Raw genomic sequence first — 18,850 nt, 5'->3', positions numbered from 1 at the left:
TGCCCCCGCCATAGTCCCTTCTCCTCCATTCTCCGCTCGGGATCTTGGGCATGCACACGCATGCACAGGTGCACGGCCTGAGTTTAAGCCACCAGGTCTGAGACTCGAACCGTGGTCGACCACATGGGAGTCCAGCGACATAGCCATTACACTAACCGCTGGTCCCGCCATAGTGTTTTTTGAAATGAGAATTTGCATTCCTTAAATTTTTCATTTTATTAATTTGTATTATAAAATTTCATTAAAATTTAAATATCAATTTATTGCATCATATTGATAAAGGGTTACACTGAAAAGATGTAATAATAACCGTTGGTTTTCATATTTTGGGAGTTAGGAACTTAGAAGTAGTTGAGGGTTAAAATTGCCCAGGTACTGTAGAATTCTAATGCCATCTCCCTAAGGCTCTGAATAAATGACCAAATGTCAGAATAATTGTTCATGAAAGAGTTTTATATCTGATTCTATGATAAAGTCTGTAGTGCTTTATTATTTGGTAATCTCTTAATTAAATTTTATTTCTGGGGGACTAGCACTAGATGGGGTAGTGGTTACATCGCTGGACTCCCATGTAGTCAACCCTGGTTCGAGTCCCAGGCCCAGCAACTTAAAACTCATGCCAGGTGCTTGTGCATGTGTGTGTGTGCAAAATCCCAAGAGGAGAATGTAGGAGAAGAGATTGTGGCATGGCCAAGCCCCGGGAGGTGATTTTCTCACTTACTGTCTCTCTGTCTTTCCAGTGAGAGCATGTGTCCTATAGCAAAAATTTCTCTCTCAAAAAAAAAAAGCCAAGATCTGTCTTACCAAATCCTTCATAAACATTGAAAGTAATAGTAATGCTGGCATTTTCTGCACTTCTGTGTGAATTAGATCGCATCTATATTGTATTACTAATGTCAATTCTGCCTTGTGACTTTCTAATAGACATTGTACAATAGGTTTCTCATCAGACTTTCACCAAATAAGAATCAAGAGAGTTTGCCATAGATTATAGTGTGCTCATCCCCCCCCCCCCAGAGTGATTTCTTGCTTTCTGTCTCTGACAAGTGCTCATGCTCTATAGCAAAAATCTTCCTCAAAAAAAAAAAATTGTATTTGAAGCAGATTACAGAGATTATTCACTTCAGACTTAAATTTATAAAATACCTGACAGTTGATCACATAGTCCTTCTTTGAGCAGTTCTAGCAAGAATGAACTAAGGTATTCTGTAAAGTATGTAATCCTTTTTTTTAAATAAAAGAAAACTTTTTACTTCCTCTGTGTGTGATAGCTTCAGACAGACAGACAGAGAGACAGCATCCCCATGAGGGTCTTCATGCTGCAGTCCACCCCAGCTATAGCAGCCCCGTCTCATGGACACATGTTCGTAGTGTATTCTGAATGAGAAACTTGAACCTTCCCATGGGGTTAGCCTCATTGAATATTGTATTTTACCACTGCGTCACCATCTGGCCACATGTAATCTACTTTTGAATAACTCTGGTGGTTAGAAAACTTTGCAGTTTTTGTCCCCAAATCTAGCTGTCTGTATTTTCACAACTATTTTGCCTGGTTCTGTCCCCATATATAAGGGATCTTCAAAAAGTTGGTGGAAAATGTGTATTAAGGGGAAAAAAACATGAATTTTACATTTTTATTCTATCAAAATAAACTTAACTGGGGCTGGCTGGTGGTGTGGTGATTAAGGATGCTGGACTTGCACATGGCCTACCGTGGTTCAAGTCTTGGACCTGGTGGCTTGCTTTCTCACTTTCTCTCACACACACACACTATCACTCACTCACACTGTCCCTCTCTGGTCAAATTAAAATAAATAAGTTAAATGGAATAATTTTTAAAATTTTTTACTAGCTTGTTAAAAACGTGATCAGGATCTAGTTTAAGTACTAAGAAGAAAACTAAGACATTAGTTTGAAAAGAGCCCTTATCAGAGCAACTTTAATTCTGCTAAAATTGAAACCAAAACAAAGATAAACATTATGGTAAAAGTATCGATGCTTTATAATAAGTTTGTGGGAATAATGCCCCCAAGAAAAGAGCAGTTTACAGTTAAATAACTCATTCTGACAAGGGATTAAACAGTGTTGAAGATGGCATCCACGGTAGCAGATTATCCATATCAGATTGCAAGGGAAAAGTAATCTTGCTCATGCCCTGATTGCAAAGGACTGACAGTTAACAGCAGAAAAGAATAGACTACACCATCGATACCTCACTCTGTTCAGGTTACAGAATTCTGACGGAAAAGTTAAAGTTGAACAAACTCTGCTCAGTGGCTACCAAAAGTGTTGCGTCCAGACCAGCTGCAGACGAGAGCAGACTTCATCAAAATTGTAAACAAGCGAGATTAAAATCCTGAAGTGTTTCTTTGAAGAATTCTAACAGTCGAGATGACACATTGCTTCGCCGATAAGATCCTGAAGACAAGGCACAGCCAAAGCAGTGGTGGTGAAAGGAGTCCAGTCAGAGCACAAGGTCTGGTCTAGAGCAGAGGGCATGGCAGCACTGGTTTGGGGTGGTGAAAGCACTTGGGTCATTGACCTTCTGGAGGACCAAAGAACAAAAACATTTTCTGTTGTTAGATTGGGGAAAGGTAGCCAAAGCTTAGCAGAAGAGACTTCACCAGAAAATCCTTCTCTACCACGACACTGCACCTGCTCATCCTTCTCTTCAAACAAGGACGATTTGGATGGGAAATCATTAGGTATCTGCATTGCATCCCTGATTTGGCTCCTGATTTCTTTTAGTTTCCTTATCTTTAAAAAAAAAAAAAAAAAAAGCACCCATTTTTCTTCAGCTACTAATACATATATAAATTGCATTGACCTGGTTAAATTCCCAGGATCTTCAGTTTTGTTTTGGTTTGGTTTTGGGGTTCTCCATTGTTAGTGGGTATGTGTGCTCACCAGAGGGAGACACGGGAAGAGAGAAAGCACCCTCCAGTGGGGCATGGTCACGCCTCAGTCCCTCCTTCCATGCTGTCAGGACTTTGGGTATGCATGCACATCCTGTCAGGATCTGGGACAAGCGACAGGGGCCAAAATGCAAACTGCATTAGCCATATTGGAGCCAGCCCACAGAATCGCAAGGCTGTGGAGCCAGCCTGGACCTTCAGGTATGGGCCGAATGGCTGGCTTCATCAATTAGAGGAGTATCTCGAAATAAAGTTTATATTCTTTATCTTTATCTTTTAATTCCATTTCCACAAACTTTCTGAAGTCCCTTTGTGCTAAATAGGCAAGGATTACTGTAATGTCTTTCAAATCGCTCGTCTCAGCCCAAGTGATTACCTTATTTTTATACATATTACATGAGTTTCTATCACAATTACCTTATTCTGGTTATGTTTCCATTTTTTTTCATAAGTTTTGTTGGCCACAGGGCTCAATATGCTCATCAGAGAGACACAGACAGTGAAAGGAGAAAGTGAGAAGTACCCTCCCAGGGGGATGGCTGCACTGTATTCCCCTCTCCATTCTCTCATGGGGATTTTGGGCATGCACACACATGAGCCTGACATGATTTTTCAAGCCACCAGCTCCAGTGCTGTAACTATCACGCTATCTGCAGCTACGTGTTTCATCTTTTAAGTTTTTTTAAAACATGTTTTTCATTTAACTTTATTAATTATTATTTTATTTTAATTTGACCAGAGGACAGAGAGGGAACGTGAGAAAGCAAGTTACTGAGTCTGGGACTCAAACCGAAGTTGACCATGTGAGAATCCAGTGTGCTCTTAACCACCATGCCGCTTGCTGGCCCCAGTTTTTAAGGTCTTAAATGTTCTCTTGTGGAACAGAACTTTAGTTCCAAAGTGTAAAAAGCCTTGTGTAATATATAATGGTACAGTATATAGTGGGATAGTTACCTGCCTTATTATCTCGGTTAACTGCTGAGTACTTAAATATATGAGACCTCAGTTCTTTAATGTGTGTGTATGTATGTGTGTGTGTGTGAGAGAGTTCTTTAATGTTGAAGAAGCGATATCACACTATTAGAGCCTTTGGGGCCTGTAGTCATCTATAGCCTTTTCCGTAGAAGCAGTGGGTATGTCGAGATCCTCTAAGTTATTCTCATTGCAGTGAAGTGTTTAAACATATTAGATATGACAGGTACCCTTATTATATTTGATCTTCATTTAGTTCCTTGTAGTTTGTTGTTAGCTTTTAGCACACTCATTTATGTTTTTAGCATATTGTGTCTCCCAAGTATGTGACACTTGGGATTAGTCAACAGATACATATTACTATACGTAGGGCAGCAGATATGTTTCCTTTCCTTACATCATTGGTCATTTTCTAGGCTAGAACATTATTCTAAATTAAAAGTTCCTAAAATGTCCAAGTTAATTTAGAAAAAGTAAAGGAGCTTGTCCTGACTCACATTACAACATCTTAGTAAGACACACTGAAAGGTATGGTACCGGAACAAGGACAGACTAATAGACTACTGGGACAATGTAGAAACTCAGGTCCAGATTGATTTATGTATGAGAACTTAATAAAAATGTCATCATACGTCAGGACATAAACTGTTCAGTAGATGGTGTGGGGAAACTATTACTACATGGAGGAAATTTAATTGGGTAGCTATATTTTTTTGGAGGGGGGGAAGGATTTTTGCTGTAGGGCGTGGGCACTTGACAGAGAGTTAGACAAACAGGGACCAGCAGTTGACGTAATGGCTATGCCACTGGACTCCCATGTAGTCAACCACGGTTCGAGTCCTGGACCCGGTGGCTTAAACTCACGCCTGGCGCATTTGCGTGCGTGCCCAAGATCCTGAGAGGAGAAAGGAGAAGGGATTACACGTGACCATCCCCCCGGGGAGGGGGGAGATTTCTCACTTTCTGTTTCTGTCTTTCTGGCGAGCGCATGCGCCCTATAGCAAAAAAAAAAAGAGAGGGAGAGACAGAAAGTGAGAAATCACCCTCCCAGGGGATGGCCACCCCACAATCCCTTCTCCTCCACTCTCCTCTCAGGATCTTGGGCACGCACACACATGCGCCCGGTGTGAGTTTAAGCCGCTGGGTCTGGGACTTGAACCATGGTTGACTATGTGGGAGTCCAGCGACATAGCCATTAGGTTAACTGCTGGTCCCGTAACCATTGTTTTTAAAGGTGAGCTTCAAGTAGATTAATGATGGAAATAATGCAGATAAAACTGTGAGGTTTTCTTTTTTAATAATTGTTTTTTATTTTGTTGTTGTTATTATTTTTTAATTTGACGAGACAGAGATAGAAAGGGAAAGGGATAAAGCAAGCCACCAGGTCTGAGATTTGAACTGTGATTGCTCATATGGGAATTCAGCACCTTAACCACCATACCATCACCCAGCCCCAAAAACTATAAAGTTAATAAAACACATTTGTGGCTTAGTGTTAAGAATATTTCTTTGGGGGACCAGCAGTTAGCGTAATGGCTATGTCGTTGGACTCCAATGTAGTTGACTGTGGTTCGAGTCCTGGACTTGGTGGCTTAAACTCACGCTGGGCATGTGTGCGTGCGTGCCCAAGATCCCGAGAGGAGAATGGAGGAGAAGGGATTGCGGCATGGCCATCCCACCCGCGGAGTGATTTCTCACTTTCTGTCTCTCTGTCTGTCTCTTTCTGGCGAGCACATGCTCCCTATAGCAAAAACCTCTCCAAAAAAAGAAAAACAAATTTTTTTAAGAATTATTTTAAATTTATTTTTCGTTGTTGTCATTATTATTATTAATATGAGTAGAGAGAAAAGCGAGAAAGCAAGCTGCCAGGTCCAGGACTCAAATCACGGTCTGCCATATGGGAGACCAGCACTTTAACCACTAGGCCACCTGCCAGCCCCAAGAAAGTATTTCTTAAATATTACTTCAGAAATGTGAAACCAGTAGGTTAAAAGAAAGTTTAATTTGATGATAGAAAATTACAGAGTACAGTTCAATAGATAAATGTACAGATTATATAGGGAGAAGCTCAGTAAGTGAAACTCTCAATGAGTAATTAATATCAAGAATGTTGGGAACCAGCAGTTAGCGTAATGGCTATGTTGCTGGACTCCCGTGTAGTTGACCACAGTTTGAGTCCCAGACCTGGTGGCTTAAACTCACGCTGGGCGCATGTGCATGCGTGCCCAAGATCCTGAGAGGAGAATGGAGAAGGGATTGCGGTGTGACCATCCCCTGGGGGGTGATTTCTTGTTTTCTGTCTCTCTCTCTCTCTCTCTGTCTTTTTGGCGAGGGCACGCGCCCTATAGCAAAAACCTCTAAAAAAATAATAAATAAGCTTTTAGTTTATATCATTAGTCTAGCAAAAGTTGGAAAGCTGGATGATGCCATCTCTTGGCTGGGACTTACACAGGAACCTCAAGTAGTAGGTTAGTGCAGCTGCTCTGGAAAGCAGCTTGGCAGTTCTTCATTTAGTTGATACAAATCACTGTGACCTAAGTGTTTCGACAGATGAGTTCTCACACTGGTTCATAAGGGGACGTGTAGAGAGAGGCATTGTAACATTGTTTCTAGAGGCTGGGAGGTAAAGGTACTGAGAGTCTCCATCCTGGGGAGTGGGTAGATGATACATTAGAGTACTCTGCAACAATTAGAAACAATAAATCACTTTAAAATTGTATACAGTTGACTTTTCACAAATAAAGCCTTTGAAAATAAGTAATTTTATTATTTTTATTTAGAGAGATTTTTCCTGTAGGGCACATGTGCTTGCCAGACAGAGAAACAGAAAGCAAGAAATCATGCCCGGGGAGATGACCATGCCGCTGTCCCTTCTCCATTCTCCTCTTTGGATCTTGGCCTCACACGTGCCCAGCATGAGTTTTAAGCCACAGAGTCCAGGAGTCCAGGACCCAAACTGCAGTCACCTACATGGGAGTTCAGCATGTAACCATTACTCCATCTGCTGGTCCCAAAAATACTAATTTAAAAAAGAAAGTAAGAGGCCCAGCCCAGCGGTGCAGTTTTGTGATAACAAATTGGACTGCAGCTCTGGAAGCCACACACTGGGGAAAGGGAATCACTCACTGGGTGCTGAGACTCTGTTAGGGATGCTTCTCTCTCTCTCTCTCTCTCTCATGCATATCTCTCTCTCTCTCAATTATGAATAAAATAGCAACTACAAAAACACAATGAGGGCTAGCCAGCTTGCATGGTGGTTAAGGTAGCTGGGTCTCACGTGACCAACTGCACGGTTTGAGTTCCAGACCTGTTAACTTGAAAAACCTGCTGCGTGCATGTGCATGTGCGCCCACAATTCTGAGAAGAGCATGGAGGGGAAGGGATTGCTGCATGGCCATACCCCCTGGGGAGTGCTTTCTTACTTTCCCCTCCTCCTCTCCCAGAAGCACATGTGCTGTGTGGCAGATCATAAAAGCACACACAATCATGGAAAGATTTTAAAAATCTAGTGCAGAGAGTAAAGGAAGCAATACATACCAAAAGAAGTATGTTCATAAACACATTAGAAGGAATCATTTGTTAGAGAGGAAAATGGGAATAGGAAGTGGAGAGGAGAGGAAAAAATCAGTTAGGAAAAGGGTTTTACACAAGAGGGACTTCAGAGGCCAACAGGTGCTGTGGTGGCTAAGGCGCTGGACTCCCATATGGCCGGCCACAGTTCAAGTCCCAGATCTGGTGGTTTGCTTTCTGGCTTCCCTTCTCCGTCTCTGTCTCTCTGTCTCTGTGGTGAGCACACGTGCCCTGTAGAAAATGAAAAAATAATAGTGATGATTAGTAAAATTAAAGAAGTAATTTTTTAAAAAGACTTCAAAAGGTTCATGGAGAAGGTAGAATTAAGGTATGAAGTTATTTTGGTATAAAACTTGTTCTTTAAATTCTTGCATTGTGGGATGCAGTAGGATTAATGGCTGTGTCACTGGACTCCCACGCTGGGTGCGTGTGTGTGCATGCCCAACATGCCGAGAGGAGAATGGAGGAAAAGGGATTGTGGCATGGCCATCCCCCCGGGGGGTGATTTCTCACTTTCTGTCTCTCTGTCTTTCTGTCTTTCTGGTGAGCGCATGCACTCTATAGCAAAAACCTCTCAAAAAAACATCTTGTGTTGTTTATTTCATGCAGTTCTTTGAAGACCTCTTAAGTAGACATCATAATGTGCTGTGAAGTGCAGCGTGGTTAACTCAGTCTGTGGTACCCAAAGAGTAAAAGTGATGTCGGGCCTCATTTGGCAGTGGCATTAGGAGATGTACTCTAGAAAGGACTTGACCTTTTTTTTTTTTTTTTTCAAGAGAGATTTTTGCTGTAGGAGCATGTGTTTGCTGAACAGAGAGAGAGAGGAAGACAGAAAGTAAGAAATCACCCCCCAAGGCGGGGATGGCCACACAGCAATCTTGGGTGGGCACACACATTCACCTGCCATGAGTTTAAGCCACCAGAATCGTGACTGACCTCGATGGGATAACCACATCACTCCATCTGTTGGTCCCATTGATTTGCAATAATCTTAGGAAAACAAAATTGTACAGGAACAGCAAATTGAACCTTCATGCTATGTTTAAAACGGCTATGTATGGGGCTGGCAGGTGGCATGGTGGTTAAAGGTGCTGGACTCTCTCTCATGTGGCCTACTGCGGTTCAAGTCCTGGTCTTGGTCTCTCTGTCTGATCAAACTGGAAAATAATGATAGTAATAATAAAGTTAGATAAAATGTTTCTTTTTTTTAACGTATTTTTAAAATTTTATTCATCCATTCATTATTATTATTATTATTATTATTATTTGACTAGAGAGACAGAGAGAGAGGGAAACTGAGAAAGTGTGCCACTAGGTTCGGGACTTGAACCATGGTTGGCCATGCGAGAATGTTCTGTGCCTTAACCATCACGCCACCTGCTGGTTCCCAGATAAAATAATTCTCTAAAAAAAATAGAATACCTTGAAACTGCTGTGTGTATGTAGTCAGCCTGACTTTGTCTAATTTCTCTCTCACCACCCCCCACCTCACTTGACTGGGCTAGATTTCCATCTTTTAAAGTTATCGTAAATTATATCAGCATTGCGTGACTATGTTCTTGATGGGATAACCAAGTTAAAGTCATCCTGCCATACTGTCACTTCCCTCTCCAGAGATGACCACTCTATTTGGTACATAGCCTTCCAGATACCTTTTCATTACTTTTGCAAATATGTGTATACAGAAATAAATATTGATTTGTGGATATTAAGTACTAGTTTCTGTGTACTCTGTAATTTAAAAAGATTACTTAACTTTATGTATGTATGTATGTATGTATGTATGCATGTATTTATTTTTATTTGACCAGAGAGGCACAGAGCGACAGAAAGAGAAAGTGAAAAAGCAAACTGCCAGGTCTGGGACTTGAACCATGGTCGGCCATGTGGGAGTCCAGCACCCTTAATCACCATGCCACCAGCTGGCCCCTGTAATTTTTCTCGGGGGAGGGAAGAGGTTTTTGCTATGGGACGCGTGCACTTGCCAGAAAGACAGATAAAGACAGAGAGACAGAAAGTGAGAAATCACCCCCCGGGGGGATGGCTACGCAGCAATCCCTTCTCCTCCATTCTCCTCTTAGAATCTTGGGTACATACACATGCGCACGCACGCGTGCGCCCAGCGTGAGATTAAGCCATCAGGTCTGGGACTCGAACCATGGTCGGCTACATGGGAGTTTAGCAACATGGCCATTATGCCAACTGCTTGTCCCCTCTGTCTTTTTTTTTTTTCAAGAGGTTTTGCTTTAGGGTGTATGCGCTTGCCAGAGAGACAGACAGACAGACACAATGAGAGGAAAAGCAATAAATCAGCCCCTTAGGGGATGGCCATTCCATAATCCTTCCTCCTCCATTTGCCTCCCAGGATCTTGGGTGCTCACGCACACACACCTGGCATTACTTTCAAGCCACCGGGTTCAGGACTAGAACCGTGGTTGGCCATATGGGAGTCCAGCGATGTAACCATTGCCACTATTAGCTGGTCCCATGTAATTCTTTTTTAATTGTCAGAGGTTTATGCACTTGCCAGAGAGAGGAAGCATCTCCACAATGGGCTCTAGTCCCACTATTGTCTTTTTTTATATGTGTACATTTCTCCTTCCCATCAGGATTTCAGGCAGCACACACATACCCCTGGCATGTTTTTCAAGCCTCTGGAGCCACTCAAATCACAATTGGCCGTGTGGGACCCTGCTCCCAGGGCAGAGAGAGTACTTAACTGCTGCATTTCTTGCCTAGCCCTGTTATTTATTTATTTATTTTAATTTGTCTGAGAGCACATTTGTTCACTGAAGAGAACTAGAAAAAGGGAAAGCAAGAATGCACCCCCATGGGGGATGGTCACACCTCAATTCCTCCTCCTCCATCTCTTAACAGGATTTTGGGCAAGCACGCACGTGCGCACACACACACACGCACACGCCTGGCATATTTTTCAAGCCATGGATCTGAGACTTGAACCATATAACTGGCCATGTGGGACCCAGCCACCTTAACCATATCACCTGCTGGCCCTGTAGTTTTTTTTAATGTATGGGACTTGAATATCTTTCCATATTAGTATTCTGGATGAAAATATTTGCTGTGTAGAAATAGAGGTTTCTTAATATCCTTACAGGTTAAATCCTGTTTTAAGGATGAAGGTGTACAAGGATAACAGTTATGTTGTTGCTCCCAAGAAATTCACAGTTGGGGCCAGCAGGTGATGTGAAGGCGCTGGACTCCCACACGACTGATCGCAGTTTGAATCCTGGGCCTGGCAGCTTGCTTTCTCACTCTCTCTCTCTCTCATGCCCTGTAGCAAATTAAAAAGTAATAATGGTAAATAAAATTTTAAAAATAATTCTTCAAAGAAGAATTAACCTTAGTAGAAATGAAGTATATAATATACTAGACTAATTGTTCTAATGTAGATGCTTATCAAGTGTTATTATAGCACAGAGAAAAAAACACCTAACCTTTGAGAGAGAAGAACACCCCCAGAGAATGCTTAGAGGTGGTGAAGTGGATCGTCAGTGATTTAGTACTTTTATTTCTTAGATTTTGGACATAGGGCATGTGTGCTCACCAGAGAGGGACCAGAAGGAAGGGAAAGTGAGAAATCACCCCCAGAGGGAATGGCTATACTGCACTTCTTTCTATATACTTCTCTCTCAGGATTTGTAGACACCTCTCACGTGTCTGACTTGATTTTCAAGCCATCAGTACGGGACTCAGACCCCACCCACTTGGTCATGTGGGAATCCAGTGCCTTAACCACCACTCCACCTTCTGGCCCCTATGTTATGAGGGCTTTTTGTTTTGGTTTGTTTTTGTTTTTTAAAGGAATTATTGGGTCCCCCCCAAAAAAATTTATTGGGTCCAGTAGGTAGCATATTTACTTTGCCGGACTCTCATGTGGCCAACTGCAGTTCAAGTCCCAGACCCAGTGACTTGAAAATCATGCCAGGCACGTGTGCACACATGCCTGCAATCCTGGAGAGGGGATTGCAGTGTGGCCATCCTCCCTGAGGAGTGATTTCTCAGTTTCTCTTTTACTTTGTCTCTCACCAGCGAGCATATGTGTCCTAAGGCAAAAAACAAAAATCCCTCCCCCAAAAATCCTCTTTAAAGTTAAAAAAAAATAAAAAGAATGATTTATTTAATTTTATTTATCATTATTATTTAATTTACTACAGGGCACATGTGTTCATGGGGTTGGGAGATTGAGAAAGGAAGCTACCAGGCCCAGGACTCAGACTGCAGTTGGCCATGTGGGAGTCTAACACCTTAGCCACCATGCCACCTGCTGGCTCCTGTGTGTGAGTTTTTAAGGTGACTATTGTACAGATCATCTATGTCCTGAAATGACTGAGTCATTTATTGGATTCATCCTTGTTATTTTAAAATGCATGTCATCACATTTTGCCAGCAACCATTCTTTTGGCATCCTAAGTCTTGGTTCTGAAAGCAAACTCTTTATCATGTGACTGTCTTTGAGAAGTTTTATTTAAGAATTATTTTACTTAATTTTATGTATTATTATTTCTAATTTGACCAGAAGGAAGAGAGAGAGAAAGTGAGAAAGCAAGCTACCAGATCCAGGACTTGAACTGCAGTCGGCCATGTGGGAGGGAGTCCAGTGCCTTTAACCACTACACCACTTGCTGGCCCTGTCTTTGAGAATTTTGACAGCATTAAACACCAGAAATTACTTCTCTTAATACTTTTGTATTTCATCATGTAGAGGATTATATGAATATATTTTTCTCTTCTTTAGGGAGGTGGTTGACTCCATGGTTCAGCATTTTAAAGTAACTATATTTGGAGATCGGAGGCCAGTTTATGATGGAAAAAGAAGCCTTTACACGGCAAATCCACTCCCAGTGGCAACTACTGGGGTAAGACCAGCATTTCTTTATTGGAAAGCTTTACTTCCTATAATGTTTCTTTTTAAATATGTGTATTACTATATTTTATTACAGTCCGTGTGTGTATTGCTTACCTTCTTCAACTTTTTATTTTGAAATAGTTTAACAACTTAAAGAAAAGTTGTAGGAATCATGCAGAGAGTTTTCATGCACCCTTCCCCCAGATTCACAAAGGTTCTTAATGTTTGCCGCATCTGCTTTTTTCTTTTTCTCTTTTGCTTTCTCTTTATAGATATATGTCTACCTTACCCATTCATGAGTAGGTTGCCTACATCATGCTCCTTAAATGTTTAATATTTTAATGTGCATTTTCCAATAACAAGAATGAAAACCGTAGTAGTTGTTAGACTCACTAAATTTAACAGTGATGTCATTTTCTCCAGCCAGTGTCATATTCCAGCTTTGGCGATTGTTCCATTCATGTCCTTTAGCATCCCCCTCCTTACGCCTGTGTAGAATCCAGTCCAGGATCCAAATGTAGATACCATGTTTTCAGTACTTATATTCTGGAACAATTCCCCAGAGTGTTTTTTCCTTCCTTTTATGACATTAATATGATTGAAGACTACAGGCAAGTTATTTTGTAGACTATCCCTAAATTGGATTTGTCTGATCCTACCCCTTAATTACATTCTGGTTACACATTTAAAAAAATTACCAGAGTGTTTACGCACTCAATAAAGCGAGAGCGAGAGAGGGAGAGGGAAGGGGGAGAGAGGGAGAGGGAGAGGACATCTCCCGGTAGAGCATGATCACATCCCAAACCCTTTTCCATTGCAGGGTTTGGGACATGTACTCACATGTGACAGGCATGTTTTTCAAATCACTGGGATGGGGATTCAAATCGCATTTGGCATGGACCCGACCCTGGCTGTAAACTTTTGGTAGAAATATTACGTAATTGTTCTTTCCTTATCAGAACATCAAATCAGGCATATAGTAAGTATTTGCTCCACTAATGGTTATGTTAATTTTGATCACTTGGTTAGGTTGGCATCTACCAGGTTTCTCTTGTCAAGGTCCTTTTTTTTTTCTCCTTATATTAATAAGTATCTTGTGGGAAGATACTTTTTTTAAAGAATTTTTTAAAAATTTATTTTTCTTTAACTTTATTTATTATTATTTTCCAATTTGACCGGGGTGGGGGCGGGGGTGGGTGGAGAGAGTGAGAAAGGAAACGAGGTCCAGGACTTAAGCCGTGGTTGGCCATGTGGGAGTGTCTAGCACCTTAACCACCACACCACCACCTGCTGGTCCCCTGAAGAATTTTTTTTAACTTTATTTATTATTATTTTCCAATTTGACCGGGGTGGGGGCGGGGGTGGGTGGAGAGAGTGAGAAAGGAAACGAGGTCCAGGACTTAAGCCGTGGTTGGCCATGTGGGAATCCAGCATCTTTAACCCCACCTCACTTGCCAGCCCAGGAAGATACTATTTTTAAAAACGCAAAAAATGCATAACATAAAATTATTTGATATGTAAAGTAAATATTTGTGGACAAATGTAAAAATAAATGGAAAGTTTTTAAAAATGCACAACATAAAATTTGCCATCTCAACCATTTATAAAGTGCAATTCAGTGGTATTAAATACATTCACATTGTATAATCATCACTGCCTTCTATCTCTAGACCTGTCTTTTTCTTGCAAAACTGAAACTTTGTACACAGTAATTCACTATTGCCTCTTCCCTTCAGCCCCTGGAAATCACCATTCTAGTTTCTGTCTTTATGAATTTGAGTACTCATATAACTGGATTATGCAGTGTTTTTCTTTCTGTGATTAGCTTAATTCACTTTGTATAATGTCCTGAAGATTTAATCCATGTTGTAGCATATGTTGGGATTTCTTCTTTTTCTTTCTTTCTTTTTTTTTTTTTTTAACTTTTTTCTTTTCTTTTTCTCTAGGTTTTTGCTATAGGACTAGAGAGAGACAGTGAGAGGGATAGTGAGAAATCACACCCCAGGGAGGGTGACCATGATGCAATCTCTTCTCCTCCGTCCTCCTGGGATTTTGGGCATGCATGCACACATATACCCAACATAATTTTCAAACCGCGTGTCTGGGTGAGGGGTCAGACCATGCCAGCCATGTGGGAGTCCAGCATCCTAACCACTGCACCACCTGCTGGCTCAATTTCCCTCCTTTACAAGGCTGAGTAATATTCCTTTGCATGTGTGCAGTGCATTTTGTTTATTCATTCATCCATCAGTGGATACCTTTTGGCTATTGGAAACACTCCTGCCATGAACCTGGGTATATAAGTCTCTCTTCAAGACTCTGCTTTCAGTTCTTTTGCGTATATACCCAAGGGAGAAATTGAGATTTTTGCTATAGAGCACATGTGCTTGCCAGAGAGACAGAAAGTGAGAAATCACCCTCCAGGGGGGTGGTCATGCCATATTCCCTTCTCCATTCTTCTCTCAGAGGTTTGGGCGCACACACACGCACACACACGCGCACACACACACACACACACACACACACACACACACACACAAAGTTCCCGGCATGAATTTCAAACCTCTGGGTCTAGGACTTGAACCATAGTCGACATTATACCATCTACTGGTCCCGGTAATGTTAATGTTTTGAAAATCTGCTGTGCTGTATTATAAAGCAGCTGTACTATTTTACATGCATGGTGGGCACATGCATGCCCAGCATCCTCAGGGAGATGTCTCCAAATGTTCACTTGGAACCTTCTCATGAGGGTCAGCTCACAGAGTACCATGTGCTGCCACTACCTACTGTCTGGACAGCTCCTTTTTCTGTTTTGTTTGTCTTTTAATAGCAGGACCCCTAATGTGCATGAGATGATAGCTTACCGTGGTTTTTATTTGCATTTGTCCCTGCCCCAATAATTAGTGATGTTGAGCATCTTTTCATGTACTTATTAGCCATTTGTATGTCTTCTTTGGAGAAATATATATTCAAATTCTTTTCCTAACTTTTATTTAATTGCCAGAAGGCACCTGTGCTCACCACAGAGAGAGAGAGAGATAAAAAGAGGAAACACCCAGTGGGGTATGGTCACACGGCAATCCTTTTCCTCCATTTCTCCATCCCATCAGGATTTGAGGCATGCATGCATATGTTCCCAGCATATTTTACAAGCCACTGAGGCTAGATTTTTTTTTTTTTTTTAAGGATCCTATTTCTCATTAGACATTTTAACAATTGAGGAGTCTTACTGGAGAGGACTGTTACCAGTTAGTAACGGGGGGTTTTTTAGTTCTAGCAATCCTACATTTGTTAGTGTTCTGCTGGAAGGCAGAGCATTTTCTGCTGCCCTGTTTATTGACCTCTCACAAATTGTCCTAGATTTGGCCAGTGGGAGCCCTGAGCTGGCGCATGTGTCCTTGTGATAGGGTACATTTTTTTCCTCTTTGAATACTTTATTACTTTCTTGCACGATATGTTCTAGGTTCATCTTATGTTTTCTTCTGCTACAAATGCTGTAAGTAACCATTGCTCAGAGGAACCCTAATACTTTTTTTTTTTTTTTTTGCTGGAAATGCAATTTTGAAACCAAACTGGGAACTGGATATGTTCATTGCTACTTGGGTATATATTCTTCTGGTTATTTTAGTGGTGAGAGGAAGAGAATATAAATAAGTACGTGAATAAAACAGACTGTAGTTTTCCTTTTGCTTCGTTGCCCCCTGGAAGCAGGATGGGTCCTCAGCAGCTCTGCTGGAGCCACCTGTGAAAATTTGACCAGGGTTCTTGCTCTTGCGATGTATGCTCACTGGCACAGTCTGATACGGAAATATGGCCTCAATGTGCCATCAGTGGCCCTGTCAGTACTCAGAGGACATGGGATTCATCAGGTTGGAAGAAGTGATCTTCCTTGAATGGATTGTCCAGGATATCTACCCAGTGAAAGAAATCATGCTATTTGTATATAAAATAAAATAAAAATAGACAGTAAAGGGACCAGCAGTTGGCATAATGGCTATGTCGCTGGACTCCTATGTAGTCGACCGCGGTTTGAGTTCCAGACCCAGTGGCTTGAACTCACACCGGGCACGTGTGCGTGCGTGCCCAAGATCCCGAGGGGAGAATGGAGTAGAAGAGATTGCGGGGTGGCCATCCCCCCTGGGGGTGATTTCTCACTTTCTGTCTCTCTGTCTCTCTCTGTCTTTCTGGCCAGCACATGCACCCTATAGCAAAAACCTCTCCAAAAAAATAGACAGTAAAAACAAAATTACATTTCATATCGTAAATCAAACGTGTATGTGTTGGAAATCATGAGTTCACACTGATTCTTCTAGTCCCAGCTTTTCCTCACAAGATCCTTCCTTTGCTTACCCCTGTTATGTACTCTTGAACTCCCAAGGCATCAGCACTTTTTGTCATTTGCTCAGTTTCTCCAGTACATAGAAATTACTTTCTGAATTACTGTGCTCATCCCACTAACAGGAAAGCCTGCTACTGAGAGCTCAAGGTTGTTTTGTTTGCAGTTCCTCTCCCAGACCTACACTTCCCCACCATCCCCTCCAGACTGAAGGCACAATAGCATTCTGTGTTTAAGACTTACTTGCAATAATTTCTTTCTTTCTTCAATGTGATGGTGTTTGATACGCATTTGGGTTCATTTGATTCTGTTTATGTTCAGTTTTATTTTTTTCCCCTCTATTCTTGATGTTTAAAAATGCTTCTAAACATGAAACTATACCAAAAAATATACTCAGGAATTATTCCTCATTTATTTCTTCCAATCTGTTCTCTCCCGTTTTTTGAAGGTAACCAGTTTCTGGAACAGCTGGTGGTTAAGGCAGCTGGATCCCACATGGCCAGCTGTGCAGTTTGAATCTCGTACCTGGCAGCTTGAAACAAAAGCACTTGGTGCATGTGCATGCATGCATGTATGCCCAAAGTCCTGAGAGGAGAAGGGAAGAGAAGGGGTTAAGGCATAGCCATCTCACCTGGGGGGAGCTTTCTTACCCACCCCTGCTCTCCAGCATGCATATATACCCTGTAGTAAATTTTAAAAAACCGAAGAAAGAGAAAAGGTGGGCATAGTGAGAGATCCTGACAGCCAGGAAAAGGCAGGAGGGAAAAAAAGGAAAGAAACTTAACCAATTTCTTTGTTTCTGGTTCATTCTTTCTGTATGTCTTTTTGAAAAAGTAAGCAAATGCCTGAATATTTTTTTATAACTCCTTCTTTCTTACGCAAAACATGTCATAATATCTATAGTCTTTTGTCCTTTGCTTTTTTTTTTTTTTTTTAGGTTTTTGCCATAGGGCGCATCGTTCACCAGAGAGAGGGAAAGTGAGAATTCATCTTTGGGGGATGACTAAACCGCAGTACCTTCTCCTCTGTCCTGTTCTCTTTGCAGGATTCTGGACATGCACACATGCTCCTGGTGTGATTTTCAAGCCACCATTTCTGGATTTGAACTGCAGTCAGCCATATGGGAATCCATTGTCTTAACTGTCATAGCACCTGCTGACTGTACTTTGCTTTTTAACTTAACAATATAACTAGAAAATTATTCCATCGAAGTTCCAAGAGATCATCGTTCTTTTTATTTATTTATTTTTTTAAGTTTTTGCCTGTGGGAGAGAGACAGTGAGAGGGAAATTGAGAAATCACCCCCCAGGGAGGATAGCCATGCCACAATCCCTTCTTTTTTAAAAAATTTTTTTATTTATTCCTTCATTTATTTAAATTTTGACCAGAGAGAGACATGGAGAGAGAGAGAAGGAAAGTGTGAAGGGAAGCTACCAGGTCCGGGACTCGAACCGTGGTTGGCCACATGGGAGTGTCCAGCGCCTTAACCACCATGCCACCTGCTGGTCCCACCACAATCCCTTCTTCTCCATTCTCTTCCCAGGACCTTGGTGCACACACACCACTTGCCCAGTGTGATTCTCAGGCTGCCAGGTCTGGGACTCAAATTGCCATCAGCCATATGTGATTCTAACACTCCAACCACCTTGCCACCTGCTGGCCTCCATCATTTTTTTAAATAGGTGCCTAAATGTTAGACTGTTTAGATAACATTTTGCAGTGACAGAGCTGGCCTGAATAACTGTGTTATTTAAATTTTAGTCTGTTGATTTGACATTGAGTTTTTTTTTTTTAATTTTTGTCTTGTTTTCTCTTAGATATTTTTATAAGTTAGACTTAAGATAATTGTACTTGGTTTTTTTTTTTTTTTTTTTTTGACATTTACCAGCTCACTCTTCACATCAACAGGTAGATTTAGATGTTACATTACCTGGGGAAGGTGGAAAAGATCGCCCTTTCAAGGTGTCGATTAAATTTGTCTCTCGGGTGAGTTGGCACCTATTGCATGAAGTACTTACAGGCCGGACCTTGCCCGAGCCACTGGAATTAGACAAGCCGATCAGCACGAACCCTGTCCATGCCGTCGATGTGGTGCTACGCCATCTGCCCTCCATGAAGTGGGTACTTTCTTGCCTCTTTTCCTCTTTAGATTTTAAATGTGAAGGTCCCCCCACCCCAGGAATG

At 41.6% G+C, this 18,850-nt stretch overlaps 1 protein-coding gene across 1 annotated transcript in view; it reads left to right on the top strand.

The window, feature by feature from the left end:
• AGO3 (argonaute RISC catalytic component 3) overlaps positions 1–18,850 on the top strand; it is a 126,032-nt gene that overhangs the window by 39,381 nt on the left and 67,801 nt on the right. Inside the window, exons 3-4 of the mRNA XM_006148702.3 lie at positions 12,217–12,337; positions 18,575–18,783. Of these exons, the coding sequence (XP_006148764.1) occupies positions 12,217–12,337; positions 18,575–18,783 (330 nt within the window). The remainder of the gene's footprint in view (positions 1–12,216; positions 12,338–18,574; positions 18,784–18,850) is intronic.

The sequence above is a fragment of the Tupaia chinensis genome, unplaced genomic scaffold (genome assembly GCF_000334495.1).
Source record: "Tupaia chinensis unplaced genomic scaffold, TupChi_1.0 Scaffold000239_1, whole genome shotgun sequence".
NCBI classification, from domain to species: domain Eukaryota; kingdom Metazoa; phylum Chordata; class Mammalia; order Scandentia; family Tupaiidae; genus Tupaia; species Tupaia belangeri.
The sequence above is the reverse complement of the archived record's forward strand: the minus strand, read 5'-3'. Positions and strand labels throughout refer to the sequence as shown.